The sequence below is a fragment of the Nylanderia fulva genome, unplaced genomic scaffold, assembly GCF_048542155.1.
Source record: "Nylanderia fulva isolate GAGA-0341 unplaced genomic scaffold, ASM4854215v1 Scaffold36, whole genome shotgun sequence".
Lineage (NCBI taxonomy): Eukaryota > Metazoa > Arthropoda > Insecta > Hymenoptera > Formicidae > Nylanderia > Nylanderia fulva.
Genome location: NW_028190433.1, coordinates 1,895,692 through 1,920,902, shown reverse-complemented (window position 1 = coordinate 1,920,902; position 25,211 = coordinate 1,895,692). Strand labels below are relative to the sequence as shown.

Sequence of the window (25,211 nt, the reverse complement as noted above, 5' to 3'; positions counted from 1 at the left end):
GTAACATACAGGGCTCGAAGGCTATGCGCTATCGTGGCAGCGCCTTAATCACGTTTGCAGCGCACGTATCGTTTATTTACTCTAACAGTAAATACGCCACTCGCCTTAGCGAATAACGCGTATACTGATGCACAGGGCGCACAGGATATGCCCATTAATCGCGATCAGAGCACGAATGGAACTAGGTCGCGCAAAGTTTCCCGCAGGATTTTTGTCTGTTCTACAATAGCGTTTCATGACATTTGTTCCAATCTTTTCATATTTCTCGGGAAGCAGTTTGATTGGGTCGAATAAAAAAGGAAGCTTAATTTTAGCTTAATAATAAAAAAAATATATTATTTATCATTTTGACAATCTCTATTATATTTTTATCTATAAATAATTAAATCTATCTTTTTCTTTAAAGATCTGTTAAATTTTTAAAAAATTATATGAATAGTACGAAGGTAACAGGTAACTAAGGAAAAGAATTATTAACATAAAAGGATAATATCATTTATTGATCGAATTGAAAGTTCTGTCTTGGTTACATTACTAGATTTGAAATCTAGAGTTAATATCCTTTAAAGTTACACAACTCATCGGTCCTATGTAACCAAAGCTGTAAAACCCGTCAAAGTACCTGCGTGTTCCGCGCAACTCATGCCATCAGAGCATGAACAAAGAAGAAACTTTATTAGATCCTTTTTATGTGCACGGGCCCGCATCGCGTATGCCTGCAAAAAAAGCTTCGATCGCATGCAAACAACGAAGCAGTTATTCAGAGCAATCAAGATGAACGACTCACCTCGAATATATATATACGCGTTGAGGAAGAGACTTATAACATTCGTGCACGCACGGATACTCGCATACGAGCGCGCGATCGCGCGAGAAAAAAGCGAAAGACGCAAACGAGAGAAAAGAAATGGAGACTCATAAAAGTGCTGAGTAACTCGGGGCCAATATAAAGCACGCCAAAGTGAAATCGAGCTTGGCACGTGAAGATCGAGCGCTTCGCGCTCCGAGTTTACAGCCTGTCAGAGCTAGACCTTGACGAATGGCTGCGGAATTCGCTCGAATCGAGTGGCTCGACTGTCCTATTTGGCCTCCGGCCTTGGAAATCAAGTAGTCTGAGGACCACCTGAATTCCATCTTTCTGTAATTCTAAAACAACTAAATGCCAAATTCTTTCCCGTTCTCTCCAACGTTTCCGCTTGCACAAAGACTCCTTATTTATTCGGCGGTGCTTCGAAGTAATAACACAAACACACGAGATCTCGTTAATTTTGGTACGTGAGGATAATCAAAGATGCCCGATGAATCTCAGATATTTGTCACACGGCGCAGCATGACAATATTGAGTTTGTGTCACAGCCAGGGAGATTTTACACCCACAGCTTATAACACATTGATGTCCTTTGATCAGAGAGATACTAGCTCGTGCCGTAACTCAATTTTCGGCGAGAGTCAGTTAATACACCCTCGATTACTCAAGCGACCTGAATTTATCGGAAAGCGACACCCTCGTGTAAGGAACCCTTTCTTATCCCCAGCGGACGTGCAAGTTGAATTCGTGATTCGGATCGCATGTAATTGTGATCATAGCGATAATGCCATAATCAACGTTTCTGATCCGCATGACATACATATTCACGTGTCAATTTCGAATGTATGTGTTCTGACAATATGTCTGTAAAGTTTAAATTTGTGTTTGTGTTATGTTAACATTTAATGGGTTATATGTATGTATATGCATTTTAACACTAAATATTAATATTAATAAAAAAAATATTGTATAATAATGATTAGCAATTTTTCTCAAAGTATAAACAATTATTTGAACGCCAAATTTTTGATAGTCTTTATAACATCTATATAACGATAGTTTGTTTAACGATATTGATTTCGCGTTTTAAATTCATATTCGCGACAGTATAACGCAATAATATTGATTTTATTAATTTAAACTACAAAGTTCAAAATTTTCGAAAGTCGCGAACAAATCGAAATATTTTTTATCTTAATTTAACTTTACAAGATATGATGAATAGCAAAAATGAAAAAAACCGTGGATAATTTTATTGAGAAAATCTGAACAGCTTGACTGAAAGCGGCTTTTAATTGCCAAGCTTAAATTGCATTTTGATCTTTCTTAAAAACATGTTTTCACCTCTAATTATTTTTCATTAATAGATTCGTATTTATATCGCTCGTATCCTTTTCTATAATACCCTCAGTTCATTGCGCACGGCGTAGAAAAGAGCTTTCAGAAAGCTAAGAAAGAAGGAAGTCTCTAAGAAGGAACTTCATTCCTTTCGCCATCTTTTAATGAACCGTTTTTAATATTTGCGCAAAATACAGTTTCTTTATTTCATCGACCCAGCTTGTTATGAAGTAATAATATGAAATAATAAAAAACAAATAATTGAAACAAAATTGTAATTATTTATTTAATTGCTTCGAGAAAATTTGCTAATTATTACAATATTTCTTTGTTCATATTAATATTATATAGTTAGAAATCTAGTTTGAAAATACATGGAATCTTATTCAGTTTTAAAATATCAACATTTCGCAAATTGAAACCATCGTTTATAATATTACCTTCTGCAACATATATTTATACTCGATTTAAAAATGGATAATAATTTACAAATTTACGTATATTTAGATGCTTAGACACTTTTAAGTAAGTTGAGAAAATATTTACGAGCAACTACATCGTTCCAGATCTAATTTATTCAACCACGTGGAATTTAAATAATTCATATCGTGTATAAAGTATGCCGTTGCATCGCAAGCTTTTAACAAGAATCTTTCGAAGAAGCAACATAACTCTTGAAAAAGTTGGCTAATTTATCCTTAATCGCGCGTACGTTTTTCAGAAAAATATTTATGACAGAGAATATTTTCAAGATACATTCTGTCAAGAAATGAAGTGGAAAGATTTATTGCGTATTTGCGTGATTTCTATACTACACAGACACTGTTCTAATTTTCTTGTAGTTAAAATATTTTATGCATACTATGTATTCTAACTTTAAGTTACTACTAAAGAAAAAAAAAGGATCAGTTTCTGTGCACTTTTTCGTATACATATTTTACGTGTTGCACTTTAAACCCGCAAACGCTGTTAAAAATGCTTGCTCCGTCCTTGTGTCTTGCCTGAGCGAACACTCGTATTAAAATCACAATTCAGCACAGTCAAACGTAATCGATAGCGAACTTATATTGAATTGCTCTATTAATAGCCGTATTGCGCGCAACAATGATTGTGCAATCATAATGAAAAAAAGAAAGAAATTTTTTATATCATTAATAAGTAAACTGTCGCGAATTTCTTTCCTCTATTAATTTTGATTTGTTTTTATTTATCTCTGTATATCTTTTTTTTATACTTGATAATTGATAGCATATAGATAGATAATATCATCTATTTTATCTGAAAGATAATAAAATAGCAGCATTGAGAAATATTTTAATTGGATGCATTGCGCGATCAATAAAAAGAGAAAGATTGCTATCTTTAATGTTGCAATAAAAAATTATTAGCTTTTTTTCAAGAGTACCTTTTTGTTTGAAGTTTTTCCGGGAGATCTTTCTCGATTGTTACTCACGAATTCCGTACAAAAGATAATTGAAATTGTTCACGTGGGATATAGAATCGTCGAAACATTATAGTCGGACGTATTTCCGCCGACTTCGGCAAATATTCCGTTCGTTCCAGTGTGCTCAAAGCTTGTGACGGAGAAGCGTCGTTTCCAGCTGCGGCGGATTTGCACTGGAATTTGAGGAAACGTATACGCGTCCATTGTCCAAACATGGAAATGTTTCCGCTAAGAGAGCGCGATTTCGCGTCTATGAAAGAATAGCTAATTGCTGTTGAGTGACGAGAGAAATGACGTTTATATGCAATTTATATGTACTTTTGTGTTTCGAGAAGATAAAAACGCGAAGGAGAGATATTTCGGAGAAAATTGAGAAAAATCTGCTCAAGTGTATGTAGATGCATTCATGAATAACTATCTTGAAAATATTTCATTAGTTTTACTAGATTATTTCGGCTAGATTATATCAAATAAAATGTATCAACTTATTGAATATTGTTGAATATAAACTAATTGTGTGTTATAAAAAAGTAACAAAGGAAAGGTATCATAATAGACTTATTGATAAATGGCCCGTTTTTTAATCAACGAATACTTTTTAATTTGTAAGTAAATATAATTAAATATAAATAAATTAAAATTTTATATGACTTTATATATAATAAATGTCGCGATATCTGATTGAAAAGAAATTAAACACAATTTTGTGTGTGGTTTTAAGTACACTTTAGACGATCTACAATTTGAGGCAGCACACATTTCAAAATTCTATTTATACTTCCATATTCTGAAATAGATATGCGTCTCTTGATTTTTTAAATATTTTACATTACACGATGAGATTATAAAAAGAATATTTGTTCTGTCCTAAATTTTCAAAACGGGCTTTTTAGCAAATAAAATTGAATGTTGGAATTCTAAAGAGTCGCGCCGCGGGGAGTATAAAATTGGTAACAAAGCTTTAATCTTTCATTTAAAAGACAGTCTAACCATTAAACTTTCCGGATTTATATCTTTGATCTTTATTCAGTCTTAATTCCCTTAGGCGAAAATCCTGTTATAGTTATTATCCACGGTACAAAGCTAAAAGAATGCACATTTATAAAACCAAACTTAAAATTTTCATATTTAGCGGAGATTTATACATCTCTCGGGAAATTTGTGTACAAGACCGATTCAAAGTTTAAAATTTAGAAAGTTTTGGATAAATATTGAAAATATGAGTAAACAAACAATTACCGCATACTGATTTATATAAGTGGATAGCTTTTCAAATAATTGCTTTATTACAAGTTGAACATTTGATGTCATTTTAAGCTTTTTCATAAACTTCAAAATATTATTAGCATATTAAATTTTACTTTATTTTTAAATAGAATAGATTTTAGACGAAATAAATATCATTATCCAGATTTTATCATAATTCTTAAATCAAGATATACGATTGTTTTTTTTTTTTTTTTTTTTAATTGAGCTTTGAATGGCGAATGAGAACGCTCGGCTTGTGATGAATTTTACAGCGAATCATCTAATTAGTGATTTAATAATAGATGCATACCTTTTAATATCAAGCTATTTTTTTCTGTCGATATAAAGGAACGCGGAGAAAAAGCGCAATTAAAGTGGCACCCCGTGATGCAGTGAGCGCTGCAATTAATTCTGCGAGAATGGTATGGTATTGATTAAGGTAGTGGCGGAATTAAAAGTAAGTCGATACGTGACAGTCGTTCGCAATTCATAAAATGCCGATTGGAACGATCCAAATGGTATTGGCATTTTTTTAGATACCTAAAACCTCCACATCAGGAGACGCTCGGCAATCCGCGTGTCCCAATCGAGACATTGGAACTTTTCGCGATTGTTGGATTGACAGCTGAATTTACTTGATAATGAAAATCTATTTCTAATCAGTATGCGAAAAACAGAGCTATTTAAAGCCGTCCGCGTATTGGTGCTTTTACAATATATTATACGAATTTTTTCTCGGGCAATCTTTTAATAAGGATATTGCACTCCTTCATAAACGGATGCTGACAAGGAGGAAAGATACGGTGTACGATATCGTCTCGAGGAAACGTTGAAAATTAAATCGGCATGAAATTAATATCGCATGAGAACGCTTTTGCTTCACGCTCAATTGAACAATTATGTTTAACAGATAAATAATGATACTTCAAATCGAAAACTCTCGATTTGAGTAATTAACGTATACAAGAAAGTATTGTACAATAATTTAATGCGCTTAATTAAGATACTAGAAACTTTATTCGATAAATACATCGGCTGAATTATTTACGGCTTAGACTTTTCAGGTGTGAAGTGCCCGTTAATAGTTAAATTGAACTTTAATCGAAAACTTATCTGACAATGAGTTTCCTTTTTCGTATACTTTTAATCTTTATTTGAAATTTGTTGTTAAAAGTTTATGATTAAAAAAATCAATTGCAAACTGCGCGAAATACAAACTATCAATGCACTTTTTTGTGACAGTATCTTAGCATCAGAAAGTTTTAAATAAAATTTCTACTTTGAACATTTTTCTATTTAAACATTGTTTATTTTATTATTTTAAAAAATGTATATATGTAAACTGTTGTATGAAAGAATTTTTCCGATTCGATTCAATTTTTGAATTCCAAATATTTGATATAAAGAAAGCAAATATAGAAAAATTTAATTCACTTACTTTTAGCTAAGCCGCGCAATATCAGTTTGATAAAACCGTCCGTATTACTATTTTTCGCAATTAATTCAAAAATGAAATAAAAATCTTAATTCCAATTTTTATATCGATTTGTACATGCATAAATCATGTTCTCCTACATTCGCGAATTCTAAGTAGAATATGTCGAGCAAAACTCGTCTCTAAGTGTATACATACAAAATCGAGCAACGAATGCGACGAATAAGGAAAATGGAGAATGAAAGCATGTAATATATACAAGGAGGAAAGCGAAAAAAGAAACAGTTTCTATTACGAATGAAAAAGAATGAAACTCTGCGGCTTGTCGGTCATAATACCGGTTGGCCCATTAAAACTCGCCGGGATTCGCTAGTGTTCTACGTTCTCAAGTAGACTTTCCTTCCTAGAGTCGACCGAGAAGTTGCATTGGACGTAGAGAATTTGTTCGCCGCGATCGCGTGGATTTTCTCACGCGAAGTAGGAGTTTGTTTAACTTGAAGAAACATTAGAAGATTTGTCGATTCAGTACCGTTCTGTCGGTGACGTAAAAGTAAACGATAAACGTCATAAGAAATATGTTTAAATACATAACAGGCTTAAAGAAATTCTTTGAAATTAGAGAAAAATAATTCTTTTTAATCTTATCACTGATGAATTAAAATATATATTTACAAAGTCTAGCTAGAATGTTTTATTTATGCTGTAAAACTGCTTATCTTAAAATGTTTTTAAATTGAAATTGTTTCGAAAGCTCGTTTTTCATACGCGTTATAACGCCTATGAAAAATCGTATTAGTCACGGCTCAGGTGTAATTCACATACTGATGCACTTATACGTAATACATCGTCCTCGGCGCGGAGTTTTATATTTTATGTCGCACAAGAGTTGCACTGGTTTCCACTCTTAGCACGTACGTAAAGCACACCATCGTCCGGAAACTTTCCCATACGCGCATCTATATATTATTTTCTCTCCGTGTGATTTATCGTCCCTGTAGTAATGAAACTCGCGAAACCTGTCTGACAAGCGAACACGTATAAGGAGCTTTTTAAATAATACAATATTTTAATAATAAAAATATATATGAGTGCGCGATAAATGTTAAAGAAACGAAAGAACAAATCTTCCAACAACGTACGTCAAGTTTATATAAACAATTATATTGCATTATTAACTTTGAAAGTAACCCAGTAGACAGGAATAAAAGGGACAAATTTCTGGAATCCGGAAAAGATCCCGCGTATAATCCAACGTATAGCAGGCGCCTTCCGAAATACACTATATCGTCCAAAGGAAGATACCTAAATGATCCGAACACGGTATCTCCATTACCCGATAGTCTACAGAATCCCTGGACAGCCGTTTCGCAAGTCCCGCGCAACCATCCTCCGTCCATTGGAAGAAATTGCCAGGACGCCTAGGGACAGTCGCGGATAGATACGTGGAGATTATGAGACACCCGGTATCGCGTTTCCTGGCGCATATATGTACATCTACGTACTTCGCACTTGCTATCGCTGGCGGCTCGCGCTAGTTACATTCTCTGTTCCATCAGCGAAAATTATGTAAATAGATTCCCTTCTTTCGTTGCACTATACATAGAGGCGATGGGACCGAAGTAACGAAACTTTATGCAGCGCCGTCTCGTCTCGTCTCGTCTCGTCTCCTCGTCACTAGTTTCGTCGGATCGCGCTACGTTTTCTCCGCGAGAGCAAGTTCCTACATAAATTTCAACGCCGATCATCTCGGTGTTCGGTCAATTTAAGAAGGAAATGACGCGCGGTTGATACGTGAATACAATAGTTATAAACTTTTGCTGGAAATTGATATATGGGTATTGATTGTGTAATACGAGTATTAGATAACATACGAGTATTAGATAATTATTCGCTGATAACTATAATTAATAATTAACATTAAATGATTAAAATAATAGAATAACGATTGTATTAATTTACAAGAATGATAAAAGGATTACATAAAAGGATGGATGAGAATATTATTGATATTATGACGCAAATGGTGATTTTTATTTATAACTTTTCATTCGCAAAAATCAATAATTTCTTTTAAATTAATTCATCGTTTAGTTTGTAAACCAAATATTAGTGAAACGCGACGGTTTATCAATATCGATACGGACGAATTGCAATTGCTTTATGAGCAAGCGCAAATATCGAGAGTAATATTGAAGAGTTTCTAGTGTATAAAAAAAATCTTTAACCACGATCTCTTATATTTTTTTTTTCAATTTACTCGATACACGACAAGAGATAATGATCACGTCACTCATGACATAAGTCTGGAAATGAAATATCGCGTATTTCATACGGTTTAATGATCGATCGGCAAGGATTAAGTTGATAAATTCTAGTGGTCGTAATTGCAAATATCGAATATATTCATAATATTGGCGCGGACTATGCTAATACATCGTGTAAAATTATTGACATTGAATTGCAAGTTAAATTTTGATATATGCATATAACGCAGTAATTGCTGGAGGCAAAATTATTTCACGGATCACCATATTTTTCGTGAAATAAAAATATTTCTTAATAATTTCTTTTATTTCCATGACAGATCAAACATGTTTAATTATGAAAATATTACTTTTGAAAATACAATTTTTCCATCTTGAATATGTAGGCCCTTCTTCGTGGAACACGGATTTAATTTCGGTTCTTTTCTTGCATTCGACACAAGTGTAGTTGATAGCGACGTTGCATACATTACATCGATTCACGAACGTCGAATATTCTTTGAATATCTACATGATTTATATTTGCAAACGTATCGACTTTCTGAGTCAAATACAGCTGCGTGTTACTTCCGTATGCATTGGCCGTCATGAGACACAGAAGAAAGATTAAATAGCGAGAGATGGAAGTTGACATTTCTATATCATATCTTCGGTATGATAGTACTTTCGAGATTGCAAATGTTATCAAGATTAACTTAGATGTCACAATGTAAAATAGTTTTATAATTGAAATAAAGTAGTTACTGTAAGAAAAGTATAGTATAAAATCTCTCTGTATATTGAAAATGACAACGATAGCGGCAAGACGAACTTAATTAAATTTGTCTCGTTGAATGAACCCGGAATATTAACTCGCAAAGTTGCAAAAAGTTAAAATTGCCGCTGGCAAAATTATCTGCCAATCGAGCCAGTAGTGTAACGATAAACGATTTCCTTCCTCAATATTGTCATTTGAATTGTTAGTTGCGTTGAAGGATGTCATGTAGCGCATCCGACCGACGTAATTCGTCAATTAGCAGTCAAAAATGATTGTACGTGCAAAATTGAAATTTGGGTCATTGTTAGGCGCGCGTGAACTCGCGCAGAATTGACTTACAAGCCGTTCAATAAACTAGAAAAAATAAGCAACAACGATCACTTTTGAGGCCTGTGAGCGGATCGACACCCGCTCTCTGAAAGAAAACATTGCCGCAGTCTTAATAAGGGGCGCATCGTCGCTTCTTGGAAGTAACCTGTTGCGGCTATTCTATTAATAGTTCAGATGCCGATAAAAATCCGATCTGATGTTGCGGTTTTACCCCAGTGTTTTTCCATCATATATTTTGAAGTGTATTGATGATCTAATGATAAAGCTGTAAATGCGCGTTACAATCAACGTTTAAAAGCGATAAAAAATTTTTTCTATAATATATATTTTAAATTATTCAAGATTTAGAACCTTTATATTAATAAAACAGTAGCAGTTATATAGTGTTTGTCATATATATATTTTCGACATATCGATTTTTGGCCGATAAAAACATACTAATAAACAATAATAAACAAGGCGATTACATATTGAATAAAATGGAACCATATGTAACTGGAGTACGTCATATGCAGTTTATCATGTTATTTTTGTATTCCATTTTTTTTTTTGCACTGATGACTGCCTGATTTACATGACGCAACTATTTCGCGAGAACGATTTGGAACGTCGAATAAAACTGGACAATGTGTAACGCAGTAATTGGATTACTCCCAAATAGTAGGGACAACTTTAGATCAATCAGGATTGACATCCAATTAATGAAACGGTGAAGATTCTTTAAAAAATGACTGAGATAGTTTCGAAAAGTTTCATGCCGTTCATGTAATTGGCAACGATCAGTTGGAAGGAAGTCGCGATTCGTTTTATTTTCCACGAATGGGAAACTTTGAGTAGATCAGAGACTTACCAGTTTCAACCAAAGATTCGTGATGAGCAACTGATTCTTCTCGTCCTGTAACAAAGATTGAATATTAATTGTATTATACGTACTTACATACAAAAAATTGCTTTCTTGTGTTAAAGTATATTTTTAATATTTAAATGAAAATTACTCATAACTCATACAAAAATAGCATTTAACGATATTAGGTCATAGTTATTTAATATTTGTGGTATAATAATACAGTTAATATTTAATTTTTAAAGAGGCTTTAAATTTCTATAATTTAGAAATTAAGGAAAATGATGAAAATGAAAAATAAAAACAAAACTGGGTTATGCTACATAAAAATATCTTATATACTTTGAAATTTAAATTTGTAATATTTTATGCTAACATTATAAATATATACACACAGTTTTTATTTTTCTTTTTTTTTATAAAAGAAGTCACAAACGTGTTTGACATTCGTACGACGCAAGATAAATTAACGCGCTAAAAGCGACCGCGTAACTCATTATCCAGTTTCATATCGTAATTAAAAATTGCTGTAAAAAAAGCTCATGTGCATTTAACAAGGCTCGTGAAGACGAAGGACTTTCATTGCTCAGAGTGTGTCTGCAGGTTGCATAATAAAATGGCACACAAAGTGCATTATTTAATTAATTGCACATTGTTGGCAAAGTAAATTATTTGCGCATATTTTCACGACAATTACAAATTTAATATAATAAATTTCCGAAAGCGCGCACGCTTTCTAGGTTTTTGAGACCGGATGGCAAAAGATGACCGAGCAACACTATAAATCACGTAATGTTGCACACGAGTATGATAAATATGATATCTTATTTTTCTCGTTGGGGTTTCAGGAATTTTTCTACTTATAAATTCGCGTATTATATTAAAAAAAAATAAGAGAAAGTATCCTTGAAAAAATGTTGCAAGCAAAATGCCTCTTTAAATATTACAGGATATAAAAAATGTATCTTTAACAATATATTTAATAACATTCATATTTTGTGTTAAATAATATGTTATATTGCAATCAGTTATAATTATGTAAAAATTATTTACTTTTATATACAGGTGTGTAATGCTATTTGTAAATTACAAAATTTATTTTCATCGAGATTTTCTCATCACGAAAATTATATTACTTGCAATATTTTTTGGAAACCCCTTCAGATGCATCACACACAAATGCGATGATTTTAAACTTTAATTAACACTATCAAAGTTGAAATAATCCTATTCTGTTGGCCTTTGTCAATTTTTGTGTACCAATTAAACCCGTCAACTCTTATGAAAACGTAGATTGTTTCAATCAATTTGTTACGGGAGACTAAACGAAAAATTTGATTACATCACAACCAATTATAAAAATTATCAATCAATTTGAAAAATTCAATATATACATATCTTGTAAAACAAATATATAAACAAAAAGAATTTAGATATATAAAATATATACATTATAATTATCTTCCTCGTATTCTAATATAAAATAATTTTAATTAACTAAATAATTATAAATTTATTTTACATGAACATTGAAGGTATAATAATGTGTACAAAATATGAAAAAAGTTCTTAGATAACAAAGTTATGATAACTTAGAAATTAGTATAGTTATATTAAATGTACATATTATATAAAACTTTTCAATTTAAAAAAATTTATTTGAATTATGTGATAAATTGATCTAGAAAACTATTAAAAATATCTATATCAAAAATCCTATTGCAACGTAATATAACTATAATTGATTTTTTTGTAATAAAATTAAAAAAAAAATATTACCTAGAATTTTCTATATTTGCATTTTTTCAATTTTAATTAACATTACGTTTTAAATTATATTTAACAAATAAAAATGTTATGGATGAAAAATAGAAGCAGTTTATGAAAAATAAGGAATCCACGAAAACTTTGAAAAAATACAAAAACAAAATATAGCGCGGCTTTGGCAGCATTTTATATCGTATCCACATGTCAAGAGAAATATTCCGAAGACAAATATGGCGCATATGCAACGAGTGAATGCATGCAATGATCCTCGCGACTTTTTGACATACAAGATGAAACTCTCCTTGATATAACGCTTAGTTAGCTATATTGTTACCATTTTTACTACTGTCGCAATAGGAATTCCGGTTTCGTTTATTCGTTCATTTCGCGCATTGTCAGCCTCGTCACGTAAGGCATTGGCTTTCGGGTTTCCCAGTGTTCAAACCGCGTTCTTATCCTGATTACAAGCGCGTCTTACACGAGGAATGCTCACCTCTCGAGAAGCTGCATTCCCGTGTCCCAAGGGAGGCTCGCATCCACGAAGATGAATTTCGATATATCCCCGAAACGTACAGCAATACGAGACAGGGATATCGATCCTTGTATCCGGAAAGCACGCAAGGGAGAAGCGCCGGTAGGGACAAGGAAATAATATATCATGTACTACAATACTACGAACTTCCTATCGTGTTAAAAAAAAAAGACGATTTTTTGAACCAATTTAGTGGAACAATTAACCAACCAATATTTCGTAATTGGCGAAACTAATAGATTATTTTCTTGAATGCTAAGTGATTATATAAAGTAATTTTCTACTTTATAATACAAAGTACTAAAAATCTTAACATAATAATTGCACACACATCTGGTTAATAGTGCGATAAAGTGTATCTTTATATGAAAGTATCTTATATCTCTAACTCTTTTAAAACTGAGATACAGACGCTATTCTATTCACGCTTATCGCCGACAATCCTATAATTACTGCCGTCTTGATAGCTCGATTTTTTAAACCGGTCGTACATCAACAAAGTTAACAATCGGCTTTTCTTCCCTCGCGACGTATATCAGATGTTTTCGGAGTCCCGGTCCATTCCACGGAGAAAAGTGAGCTCTGAATTTCCCGCCGGCTTATCCTTTCGTTCGCGTCCGCGAGATAAACTGTTTCTCGATAATTGGATCTTATCGTTTAACCTCGCCCCTTTCAAAAACTACCGCTCAAAATCCCCATCTAAGGTCGAGGTTAATCCACACGGTCATTACTTTGCCGCATTCCCTTGCATAATTTAACGTCTCGTTGAAACTTTTCATTGCCGGCCGAGTTCTCCAAGGATCCGTCGATCTTGTAGGCTAATGGGACCATAGTTGCGCACAATCAGACAGTCCTGTTTCGCTAATTTAACTGCAGTGTAGAATTGAAAAATTATATACACGGGATGTATTGAAATTTTTTCAACATTTCTAATCTTTTTGATGAATTTGCAATTTATATTATTTGTTAATCTTAATTTTCAATTTTAAATACATATAATATAATAAAGTCCTTCAAATTGTAAAAATATTAGTTGAAGTGAAAAATCAGTTCAAATAAACTTAAAATAAATGAAATATAAATAAGTAGAACAAGAAAGTATAAATAAGAGTTCTATTCTGCTTCACGAAGTGTAACAATAATCAAATCTTCGATTCAGAGAAATTTTCATTCTTCGCCAAAAGTAACAGTACTTCGTTTCTCTTGATGATTGTCGAATCTCGCAGCATGCTATTGCCTGGATCTGTTCCAACGTACTCTGTTTTTCTGAGCTTCGAATTCTCAGCTAGAATTTTCGAGCAGCCTGGGGCAAATATTTGGAGGTTTAACAAGCTGTCGTCCACCACGCAGTTAAACGAGAAAGAAAGAAAAGAAGCACAGGGAAAAAGTGTTTTACCGCAATATAACGGGCTCACTAAGATTTTACAAATGTTAGAAACAAAGCAAAAATCTCGTTCACCTTGTATCATTTTATTTTGCCTCTTACAAAACGCAGACTATTTCAAAATCGAATAAACGAATGATGCTTAATGAATTACTGACCCTTCCAATAAAATAATCATTATCCTTATGTCAATTTTGCGATCATATAATGTATCCCATAATAAGAATATGATACACTTCCAGATTTTAATTATAAAATATTGAATTCGACAGCGTTTATAACTCGATAATCAAAAGTTACATGCCAGAAGTTTCGCGTTCATTTCAATTAACTAAACGGAAACTCGCGCTTTAGATATATGGGGCTTTTATAACTATATAGAGGCACGCAACCGTTGCGGATATTCCAGATACTGATTAGGAAACTATGCCGAGGGTCGCCAAGACTTGCTTGCGATATGGCTTAGCCGCGATTGTAGAGATTTTATGTAACCAAAGAGAATGTTCAGAGCCTGCGCCGACAAACTGAACACCGCCGCAGACTATTGTGGTCACTTCAATCAACCACCCACAAGCTCGATTGCGTTTACAAGTGAGATATCTCTCAGTATCTCCACTCGACACGTGCATCTAACTATCCTATCCAATGATACTTGCATTGAAACCATCTTGACCTCGATTACTATTCTTTAGATGAGAAATTAATATATAAGCCACTAATCAATGATGCTTTGATTGGCGTTTTGAAGGTCAATAGCTGATTAACGTCCTTAAAGTTTTAGATGGAGTTTGATTTTAAAATATTAAAAAAAATTTTTTTTTTATATAGGTGCAAAAAATTATAAAAAAATTTCAATATATAATAGAGAATTCAAACATACATATAATTAAAACTCAAAAATATATTTTTTTGTTTTGCTCTTTCATTCTATAAAATATCTCACTACACAATTTTAAATTTCTCGGACAAGTAAGAACTAAGAATGAAACGCAGATAGTATAGTGTATTAGTTTCAAAGAAAAATTAATTTAATTTTTAATTTAAAAAAATTAAATTCGCGTTTTACATGAGAACTTCACTAATTTCTTAATTTTCAATATAAAATTTATGTAAACGAGTCATACATTGAGGACAATAAATGAAAAAAGTTTGAATTACGCTATAAGATAAAAATATTCAACGCTATATGTATTATATTTATAATTTTTAAATTAAATATTTAGCAAAGTTACACGTCAAAAGTTGGATCGTGAAAAGTAAATAATAGAAATATGGGTTAATACGAAATAAAAAAAGAGATTGACTTACGAAAGTATGTAACTGCAATTATGTGAATTCTCATTCAAGAAATTGCTGATAAAATTGCGATCACAGATCTTAATACATTTAACGTAACTTAAGTATTGTTAGAACATAAATAAAATTACCGTAAAGTGAATTAAGCGTAATTTGCTCGACAAACTTGAAAATATGTTCTATTCGAGGAGTTTAGCTCTTTTGCCCCCGATATAATGTAACCCGATATAAGTGTAACTTAAATTACTTACTGTAGATTAAACATTTTTTTATCTTAATTTTACTCAACATTTAATTTTTTTATATAATAGAAACTCAAGTTTTTTATAATAAAAACTCAAATTAAACATTTATTTTAAACGGTATTGAACATGAAATGAAAACATATAAAATTGCTAGTTATTACTGAAATGTAATTTAGCAAAGAAATTTTTATTCTAATATAGTTGTTTTAATTATAAAAATTGAAGATAATTTTTGTTCTTTGATAGAGATTTGATGCTACGATAAAGACATCAGTTTTAATCAACAATGGAATGGTATTAAAAACAACATAATAAAAGAAATTGCTATTATCATGATTAATCAAATGAGAGTCAAATGCTATTTCGATGTATAATTTTTCTCTCATAAAATAAAATAGAATATATTCGACAGTTTTACTTATAAAAAAACATAAAAACATTTATGGTAAAATAAATAAAATTATCATGCGAGATCTAGATGTATGACTAAAAGATGGTGGATTATCTTTTTGGATCGGTTTTAAGCCAAGTGTACTAGAAATATTAACAATCGCTCTAACTGCAGTAAAATATTAAAAGCTGCTAAGACAACACACTCACGCAGAACAATTTTATGTTATTTTCGAATATAAGTAAACGTTCGAAAGAATTCATAAAAGTTACAACCGTAAATCTAGACTATTTGCATGGATGAGAAAAACGAAACAAACAATTTTAATAAAATCTTTTTATAAAAAATAGACAGAGAGAGCGAGAGAGAGAAAGAAAGAGAAAAAGAGGGTGGGAGTAAAAGAGAAGAAAAAAGAGAGAAAAGAAGTATAGAAGCAAATAAGTTATGACGGACATGGCATTATGTGGCATGGAATATAGCGCAATATTGCGCCGGATAAAGTTTCGCAATGGGATATTTATGTAGCTTTATACGAACAAAGTTGAATTCTCTAGTTTATGAAAATTTGTTTTACATAAACTCTCTTTTCTCTAAAATTAAATTAATGCAGAAAGAAATGTTTTTACTACATTTTTGTATAATATATAAAGTTGTCTATTCTTTGTGGTCGCAATTAATTAATTTAGAGATGTTTCATCCTTTTTTAATCCTTCTATAAATATGACATCGTCTTCGACAATCATGGTTTTTAATAAGATATTTTAATAAAATGAATATAAATAAGAGTTATTTAGTTTACGCACAAATTAAAATACTTTAAAATTTTTCGAATATTGAAAATATTTTGATATTTATTAAATATATGTATATACTCAAATTTAATTAATTAATATATTTAAAATTTATTGTGTATTGTAAAATAAAAAATTTTTTATGCTGATTACTGAGAGAGTTTTGCTAACGAGCATAACTTGTTGAAATTATTTTATACTTTTAATTAAAATTATTAAAAAAATTTAGATGTACTATATTGTATATATATATATATATATATATATATATATATATTTGTTTATATATTATACATTATATTATACATACATTATTGTAAACAATAATCAATAGGGTGGGAGTATATTTTTTACGAGTATATATAACATTTCATTAATTTAATAATGGATTTGATCTAATGATTTTTTATCCGACTTTTACTTTTATATTTCGTCAGTTACGACTGTATTTTATTAAATGGAATAAAATCGACTCGAAGTTAGGTGATGAGCACTCAAAATGTTAGATTTAATTTGAAACACAAATGCGCGATCAGCGCCCAAGTAATTTTCAAATCAATAGGTGTTGCGATGGTGAAACCTTCCGAATGACTTGGTAAGGAATTTGCGTGTTCGAATTCTCGACTATCCCGACGGGAACATGAATCGCAAATTCGTCCTCGCCACGCGATGGTGCATCACTGACAAGTTATACTGCATCCGGATGTAGATACGATGTAACGAAATCGTCTCCGGAGATATCATTTCGCTGCATATATCTTACAGCATCTCAAACTATCCGCGGAATCGTACTCGCACGCAATCTCTTACCAAGATATGTATTCTTCAAAAATTTAAACAAATTGAGCAACAGCATTATCCAACGCATTAAATTTTCCATTAAATAGATTGTTTCTGGGAATTTATATGCAATTCTTATGACTCATTTGTATTGTCGACGGAAGACGAATTGTTAGCTAAAATTTCGTAATTTAAGAAGACATAGATGCACGATAATTTGATGCAGAAATATTTGCATTGTCATCAGAGAATGATAGATACATTTTATTTCATATAAATAATTTGTATGAATTAAAACACACACATCTTAAAAGATCCTAATGAAATAGATAATATTTATGTATACTCTTCTCTCTTTTCCACTTTATATGTATATCAATACATTTAACATATTTTAATGTGTTAATTAAAATTATTATTGTCGAGAAAAGAAATTCTCTTATATAGAAATCGATGAAAAAATTACCTACACAAAATATTCTATTTAACTATACTAATGTTGTGAACTTTGAAAATTAAATTTTTTTTATAAAAAAGAGAATATTTCTACTACAGGATTTAATTGGCCACGTACATTTCTTTTCAATTAATTTAATAAAATCTAATTTTTTAAATTAACTTCTTCGATTTGTTTACCTACAATTGATACAAAAATCTCAAAGTTAATAAATTAAAATAATTTCTAAGAAATGTAAAATGTATTATGTAAACGCACAAATGTATGAACAATTCAAATCTTCCGCAAATATAAACTTGTTACTGAATGGATTAGTGCAAATGAAAGTGGTCATGTATCATAGTTATGCATCATTGTTATTTCCTATTCAAACATTTAGTTATCTTAATCATCAAAAGAGAATATCGTTGACATTTACATTTCTTAGATTATAAAATATTCACACATGTATTCTACGAAAAATGTACGGAAAGCATGCTGGCAAATTCACGTCCCGGATACATGCGGAAAGCGTTCTCCGAAAGCTCATCATTGATCTGGGCGCATTGTTCGGCAGATCGAGATGGGGAAAGGGGAGGCACGTGGGATGTTATATGTGTGCATACATGTAACGGCTAGGAGCAATGCCATAACGTGTTACAGTCATTTGGGGAATGCCATAATGTCACGTGGCCAATTTGCGTCTCGGCTATGTTTCGAGGAATCACGAACTCTCGGGTGACCTCCATTGCGAGGAAAAGGTCACCCGTCGATCGTGTTCTACCAATGCAATCGAACGGATGCATCGAGTTAAACGGGCTGATCGAAAATGTCCGAGAGATTATTGATGACGATGTTGCGAATGGACACATGATGACAGAAAGATTAGAGAAAAACTGGAGTAAAAGGATGTATGTGCGTCAGCTATATACTTTATACATTGCGCTACCTTTTTATTAATTTAAAAAACTGCTGCATTATAGTGATGTTTTTATTAAACATTTTTATTAAAATACTAAAAATCTTAAAATCTTTAATCTCTTTATAAAAATATTATTTTAGAAAATAATTTGTTTCCACCTCTCGATTTAAACATTACTTATCATTTTTTTTAAATAAAAATAATTAATAATAATATTAATATTAAAATAATTTATTCTAACAAAAGATTTATTATAACATATAGAAATTAAGCACATATATTCATTAATAATAAGGATAAGATCACACGCAACACATACATCTAATAGAAACAATCAGAAGGTACATTAATTGAAAAGGGCAAAATTCCGCAGTCTGATTACGAATACGCAATCGCAGCTCATTATACGATGTACGTCATACACACAAATGCGCGATTAAATGCTGAGTGAGCAGTAATGCGTCGCGAAATAACGCACGTTGCTTCGACCAACTAAAGCATTGTGACTAAATTGCTATTTTTTAACATAATGTTCAATTTATGTAATAACCGATCAATTTCAAGATATGACAATATTTTACATACATAATATAAATTCTCTATAAAAATTATATTTAATTTCATATACTTTGCGTGACAATTTAAATTATCTATTTATTGTATATTATTAGAACGTGTAATTATAGTTGCTAAAATTTGATTCTAATAATTTACAGAAATCATACAAAAAATTTAATCCTCAATATATTGAATATGTGCGATAAGTTAGTGTAGATAAATGTAAAAGAAGTATAATCCAAGCGCCCTCGTGGATAGAATGTTTTTGTGTTTTTTTAGAGCATTTCCTGTGTAGGTAGGCGATATGCATGAAACATTCTATTTTTTCGATAAACGATACTTCCGTACAAGAGTAACGTTTTATTGGAGAATTTGAAGGGGAAACCGAACGGCTTTCATTACATCCAAAAAGTCATTCGTTGATTGCTAGAACAGACAACTAGGTAACCGACAAGAGATACGAGTATTTCCTCTTTTACGCGATTTTAATTTGATATCAAGTGCACGTACATATGTTACATATATTGAAGAGATCACTCTCAAATCCGCTTATAAAAGTTTTCAAAAATAATTGCCACGAAAAGTGCTTGTCGAAAATGTCAAGTATATACGATTGTCTACATATAAAATTTAACAGATTTAAATTGTACATGTATGTTATTAATCGTTTTACTATTTAAACTTGTTATATTTAATGCCGCAGAGCATTTAAATATGAAGAATCAATATATCAATTGCACGATTATCACAAATTTTTTACTATTAAAGGTAAAAGTTTTCTCGAGTGAAAAATATTTTAAATGATTATTTAATTTTTATCGAAGAATTTTATTACTGTTTATAACTGTCGGTGAGTAGTGTTCAGTCATCTGTTAATTACTGAAATGTCAAATTAAATAAGCATATAGCATGAGATATAATTTTCTCCTCTTTTAAATTAAATTAAATCAATGAAGCGATAAAAACATAGATATAGATGTGAATATTTACTTAAAGGAAAATGTAATTTTAAAATTTTATCGAAGTAAAATTGTTCTTAAATAATAAAATTGAAATAGACATTTCTTGACATTATAAATCCGTCCATCTATCCAAGCGATTCTATTAAGAATCATATGTGTAGTAGTAAATTAAAAAACACATTTTATTATTTATCAAATACAATATAAATAATCTGTATATAGGGTGTAAACAAAAATTGGAGCTTCAGTATATATTTTTGAAACCAAATCAAGCCGAAAAGTTCCTTATCATTTTTTTCTCCGATAAATAATTATCATAAATTATTTATCGGAAAAAGATGGTAAAAGTTTGGTATCAGAAAAATAATGCACCAACGTATATTTACATTCTGTATATTGCATATCATCTATGAGAGATTGAAAATAAAAATGATACAAATATGATAAGAACTGAAATGTTTCATATATTGTATTTCCATCTCGAATATTGAGAAACAGAGTGAAGAATACTTGTTTCAATATTTTGCTATTATTTGTAGATATAGCAAGCGTCAGTATGTTGCATATGATGGATGATACATTTTACTATGTTATGAGAGTCATAAGTTAGACACGGTAAAAATACCGACTTACGCCACTTTCACCTTCGAATTCTCATTTTTTCATGTGTGTAGAACAATGTTTTACGGCCTAACGATGTTGCTCTTTTTTTTTATTTAATCCTATCACGGTGGAAACTTGGCCTGTCGGACTTGCAATTTATCATGTCTATTGGAAAAGGATTTCTTATCCACATTCAACTTCCGACGAAAGCTCCGATGGTTTAGTTCGACTAAGACTAAAGTATAAAAAAAGTTTGACTACCACCTAAATTAGAACGTCGATGAACACGGTCTAAAAGCGCAGCCGCTAATTAATACAGTAAGATCATGCTCGAATCGTTAATTAAAGCAATACAAATTGATGTTGCCGCAATACAGACCTATTCAATATTTGTATGAAATAAATCCTCGTGTTGAGCAATCTGATATACGTGTCGTGCGTCGATGGCATTGAAAAGTAATTAGATACTGAATATAATTGCACGGCATTGGTGGGTTGTGATATCGCGATATTAATATCATAAAATGTATAATTAAATATAGGGCATTATCATGTGTCACATTTGAACAACAATAATATCGGGAAATGAATAAGAACTAACATTTGATGATTGATAACAACAGATATTCTTCAAGAATTATTTTTTTCTTTCTCTCAACAAAAAATATAAAATTACTTTTTTATTTTCAGTTTTAATTATTTAACAATTTTTTATTTAATATTATCTCATTAACAGTTAGAAATTGAATCATTTTAAATACATTTTTTCTGTAATAATCTTAAAGACGTACAAAGCGTCTGTGCCATACATTTTTAGAATATATTTTTTAAAGAAACATAAAGAGCTTTTTTCTGAAGCGATATCATAATAACAAATTTATTTCTATATACTTTTCTGTTTCTTCCGACGTCTTAAATTTAAAAAAGCGTTCAACAATGTCATATTTGTCCACGTGGAAATATTCTATTAAAGACAACTTGTATAGAGATGGAGTTATTATAGTACAATGAACACAACTGTTTTCAATCCAAAGAAGTGCCATCGATAGTTTACATAATTTCAATTCGAGAGGTGTGAATAAATTATTCTGGGAAAATCCTAGTTTATTTGCTGCTTATTTGAAATTGATGATAAAATTGGCAATCCTAAAAAAAAACAATTTTAATAATATACATAGTATTTCAATGACCGATATATGATAGTTTCAGCCACGCTTCTGTAACCTTTTCTGGCAAATGGAACAACGATGAAAATTTTCACGGTTTCCGGATTTCTGAATTTTATTCATTTCGAGGGCAAATTCAATTTACTGCGGAGCGTATCGAATGTAAATCCTGAGAGCAAATTCACGCGGCGCGAATAAGCACAGTCTGGCTCAATTAAGACAAGTTGGTCAAAAAAACGGGAAACGAGAGAGATTTCGGCAGATCGAAATATCGAAACGAATTCCTTTCGCGTGTGTACACAATCTATTACACAGCGGTGGGTTTATATTCGAGTCACCAGGTATCGGAGGTGCGAACTTTTCCAGTAATTAATCGGTCTCGATATTTTGTTCCTTTCCGGAGGCGCCCTCCGTTCATCGATTAATCTTATTTGCCATCGTCGAGCCGGCAGGACTCCATTGTGCTCTCGGCAAAGCACGCTTTTTAATTGGCATTGCCTCGGTAAACTTCGCCGTCGTAACTTTGGCGATGAGAGACTCTATATCACCGATCGGAATAATGCCGAGGGTTCCGACACGGGTCACTATCGACGAGGATCTAGATTAGCATTGGCCAAAGTTAGCCACTCAATTATTCAAACCATTGCATCGCCGCGAAGGAAACTCGAGAAACACGGAAAGAACGCAAGTCGTACTAATTAATTGACGGATTCGGATGTGAAGCATTGTAACCGAATTTCGTCTCTCAAAGTCAGTTACCGGATTTTATTAGACGATTCCCCCTAGAAATATAATATTATATAGAAGTGTTCTATCCTATCTTTGTAATCTCTATAAATCAAAATTCTAACAACCTTAAATTATTTAAAATTTATTTGAGTCTAGAATTAATACAAATTAATTATTGTAGATATATATATATATATATATCAACATATACGAACAAATTGCAATTAAATAATTAAAATTGAATTATGTAACGTGATCAACGTGCGTTAAATTGACGACTAACAAGTAAGCTTTTGAACGGAAATCATGAGACGCATTCTTAATTGCGTCGCGAGCAAGCAACGCTAATTTCTGATTAAATCAGATTTGCAGACGTTTTAGAGCGAGCTGTCAAAGTACGCCCGGTGAGAATTAAGCGCGACATCCGACAGATGGATTAATTCCGGTGGTCCCATGCGGTATCGGAACTGGATATCACTAGTATATGCAAGTGTTATGTCAGTTGCGTGTATTAACGACCGTCAATAAACGGCTGTTACAAACATTACATTGTGGTTTTGCAATTGGTCGCGTTTCAATACGAAACGAACGCAATATCAACAGCAATTAACTGAAAACATGCAACATGAATTTAACGTATTTTTAAATTTAATACCAACCAGCCTTTATCCATCGAGATTCACTGGAATTAATTCCACAATTGTATAGAAATTGAAAAATCATATAGAACGGATATATTTATGTTAGAAGATTTTTTGTCAACTTTATATAGCTTTTAGTAATATCCACATATCAACTTTACTTGATTCGATTTCAACTCGACAATTCCTACACAACATTTAATGTTTTAAAAATGCTTTTATGAAGTTAGAGTAGCTAAAGTAATGCATGGAAGAGTGACTAAAGCCCGTCCACATTGCATTCTTTCATCTATCTGCTTTAGACTATCTGCTGAGACTCGGCAAATCCAGCAATTCCGCTTGGCAGGAGAGAAAGTAAGCGTATTCTGTTCACCGAGATTTACACGCGTGCGTTTTCTCGCCTCGGCCGACGTAAAAATCGCGCGATTTCCGAGCACGAATAAAGTTAGTCTCTCGTTTTCTTTCCATCCTTCCCACGTGTTATTTATCGCGGCGATGGAACCGGCAGACATAGACTCGAGATCTGACGATTTTCATGTAAATGCCGGGATTATACGCCTTTCAACGTCCGAGAAGGTATAGAGAAGTATCTTCGACTCGGATACTTTTTAATATCGCGTTACGCGGCTCGAGAGCGGGATTTAGCGGATGAAAAAGACGACCTCTCGATGCCCGTTTTAATTCTTCGCTACGTAGCTCTTCAGAAAACGCAGAGTATTAGTTCCTCACTCTATTGAACGCGATATCATAAATGGCTATAATATCGTTCGAATAATGGTCACGTCATTTATTAAATCCTTAACGTTTACACTGGGGCCCCCACACGTATACATTTCAACACACCTCAACATTTGTACGTGTGCAAACAAAGAGCAAAACCATAAAATATCTCAATATTATTTTCTTTATATATATATATTTAAGTTAATTAAAAACTCGCATATGTTCTCTTAACCACAATAAATGCAAATTTTAATACACTTCACTGAATATCAGGAAGAGATATTATTAGTTAAACATTTGTAGAATTTGCTGGAATAGACTTTTGTAGTTATTTAACATGAATGATACGTAACTGTATGATATATTATAGTTAAATAGTTTATGACATGTTGTTCGTAGAACAACAAAATGTTTTGCACTTTGATTCTTATGGTTGGTTATGAATTTCTGGCAATCTTCCGGTTATTCGTCGGAAAAACAAAAATTATTCGGCGGTCTGGAAATGTGCTTCGCCGAAGATGTAACTCAAGCGCGTCCGCGACAACTGATTCTGATTTAAACTCGCGAGGTTAAATCTTGCGGAATGCTCGAAAACGCTATCTACGTAAAATATGAGCCGTTCGAAGCGAAAGAAATGAATTAAATTTAAAATTATCATAAATTTTAAAACACTTATCTTAAAGGATAATAAGTAAAGCTTTGCTCACGGTAATTTGTGAAATAATTTCTACATAATTGGATTTATATTATTCGATATTGATATTGTCAGAGCAAAAACATAACAAGTAATCGAATATCATCGAGAGTATGATAAATC

General features: G+C 31.9%; 1 protein-coding gene across 1 annotated transcript in view; it reads right to left on the bottom strand.

Annotated features, from left to right (window-relative positions):
- The window catches only part of nAChRa7 (nicotinic acetylcholine receptor alpha7 subunit), a 207,017-nt gene that overhangs the window by 51,211 nt on the left and 130,595 nt on the right, over positions 1 to 25,211 (bottom strand). The window contains exon 3 of the mRNA XM_029318891.2: positions 10,475 to 10,519. Within this exon, the coding sequence (XP_029174724.1) occupies positions 10,475 to 10,519 (45 nt within the window). The remainder of the gene's footprint in view (positions 1 to 10,474; positions 10,520 to 25,211) is intronic.